Below are 1,690 nucleotides of genomic sequence, written 5' to 3'. Positions count from 1 at the left end.
CAGCAGACGCAGCAGCAGACGCAGCAGCAGAAGAAACAGCTGCTGAGGCAGCAGCAGAAGCAGCACCAGAGGCAACCGATGATGCACCAGCTGCTGAGGCAGCAGCAGCAGACGTAGCAGCAGCTGCTGCTATTGCAGCAGCTCCGATGCCAGCAGATGCAGCAGCAGCTGCTGCAGCAGATGCAACAGCAGACGCAGAAGTAGATGCAGCAGCAAAGGAAGCAGCAGGCGCAGCAGCAGAAGCAGCAGCAGACGCAGCAGCAGAAGCAGCAGCAGCAGCAGCAGCAGCGGATGCAGCGCCAGAAGCAGCAGCAGAAGCAGCAGAAACATCAGCAGCAAACGCCCCAGAGGAAGCAGCAGCAGACGCAGCAGCAGATGCAGCAACAGAAACAGCAGCAGATGCAGCAACAGAAACAGCAGCAGGGGCACTAGCAGATGCAAAAGCAAGCGCAGCAGCAGCAGATGCAGCTGCAGCAGCAGAAGCAGCTGCAACAGAGACAGCAGCAGCCGACGCAGCAGCAGCGGAGACAGCAGCAGCAGCAGCAGGGGATACGGCAGCAGCAGATGCAGCAGCAGCACATGAAGCAGCAGCAGAAGAGTCAGAATCAGCAGCAAACGCAGCAGCAGCTGATGCAGCAGCTCCCGGAGCAGCAGATACAGCAACAGAAGCAGCAGCAGCAGCAGAAGCAGCAGCAGCAGCAGATGTAACAGCAGCTGCACCAACGGGAACAGCAGCAGACGCAGCAGCTGCTGACCCCACAGCAAACGCATCGGCAGCAGCAGCAGCAGAAGCAGCAGCAGCAGCAGACACAGCAGCAGACACAACAGCAGACGCAGCAGCAGCAGCAGCAGACGTAGCAGCAGATGCAGCAGCAGACCCAGAGGCTTCTGGTGCAGCAGCAGACACAGCAGCTGACGCAGCAGCAACTGAGACAGCAGCAGCAGACGCAGCAGCAACGGATACAGCAGCAGCAGAGGCAGCAGACGCGGGGGCTGCTTATCCAGCAGCAGACGCAGCAGCAGACGAAGCAGCTCAGGCAGCAGCAGCAGCAGACGCAGCAACTGCTGAACTAGTAACTGGCGTAGCAGCAGCAGCAACAGCCGGAGCAGCAGCAGCAGCAGCAGCAGCAGACGCAGCAGACGCAGCAGTAGAAGCACCAGCTGCCGATGCAGTAGCTGCTGTGGAAACAGCCGCAGCAGCAGACGCAGCAGCAGACGCAGCAGCAGATGCAGCAGCAGACGCAGCAGCAGACGCAGCAGGAGGCGCAGCAGAACCAGACACAGTAGCTCCCCCAGCAGCAGCAGCAGCAGCAGCAACAACAACAGACGCAGAAACTGCTGATGCAGCAGCTCTCACCGCAGCAGAGCCAGCAGCAAAGGCAGCAGAAGATGCAGCAGCAGCAGCAGTCGCGGAACCTGCAGCAGATGCAGCAGCAGCAGCAGCAGCAGCAGCAGCAGCCGACGCAGAAGCAGAAGCAGCAGCACAACCAGCAACAGACGCAGCAGCAGACGCAGTCACAGACGCAGCAACAGCAGCAGAAGCAGCAGCAGCAGCTGCAGCAACAGCAGCAGACGCAGCAGCAGAGGCGGCAGCATATACAGCAGCAGATGCAGCAGCAGAAGCAGCAACATATACAGCAGCAGCAGCAAAAGCTGCTGATGCAGTAACAGACGCAGCAGCTGCCACAGC

General features: G+C 60.2%; 1 protein-coding gene across 1 annotated transcript in view; it reads left to right on the top strand.

The window, feature by feature from the left end:
- The window catches only part of EMH_0013700 (uncharacterized protein), a gene marked incomplete at both ends in the record, with an annotated part of 7,881 nt that overhangs the window by 1,331 nt on the left and 4,860 nt on the right, over window positions 1–1,690 (top strand). The window contains one exon of the mRNA XM_013499903.1: window positions 7–1,664. Within this exon, the coding sequence (XP_013355357.1) occupies window positions 7–1,664 (1,658 nt within the window). The remainder of the gene's footprint in view (window positions 1–6; window positions 1,665–1,690) is intronic.

This window comes from Eimeria mitis, genomic scaffold (assembly GCF_000499745.2).
Source record: "Eimeria mitis Houghton genomic scaffold, Emh_scaff480, whole genome shotgun sequence".
NCBI classification, from domain to species: domain Eukaryota; phylum Apicomplexa; class Conoidasida; order Eucoccidiorida; family Eimeriidae; genus Eimeria; species Eimeria mitis.
This window is presented reverse-complemented; position numbering and strand designations above follow the sequence as displayed.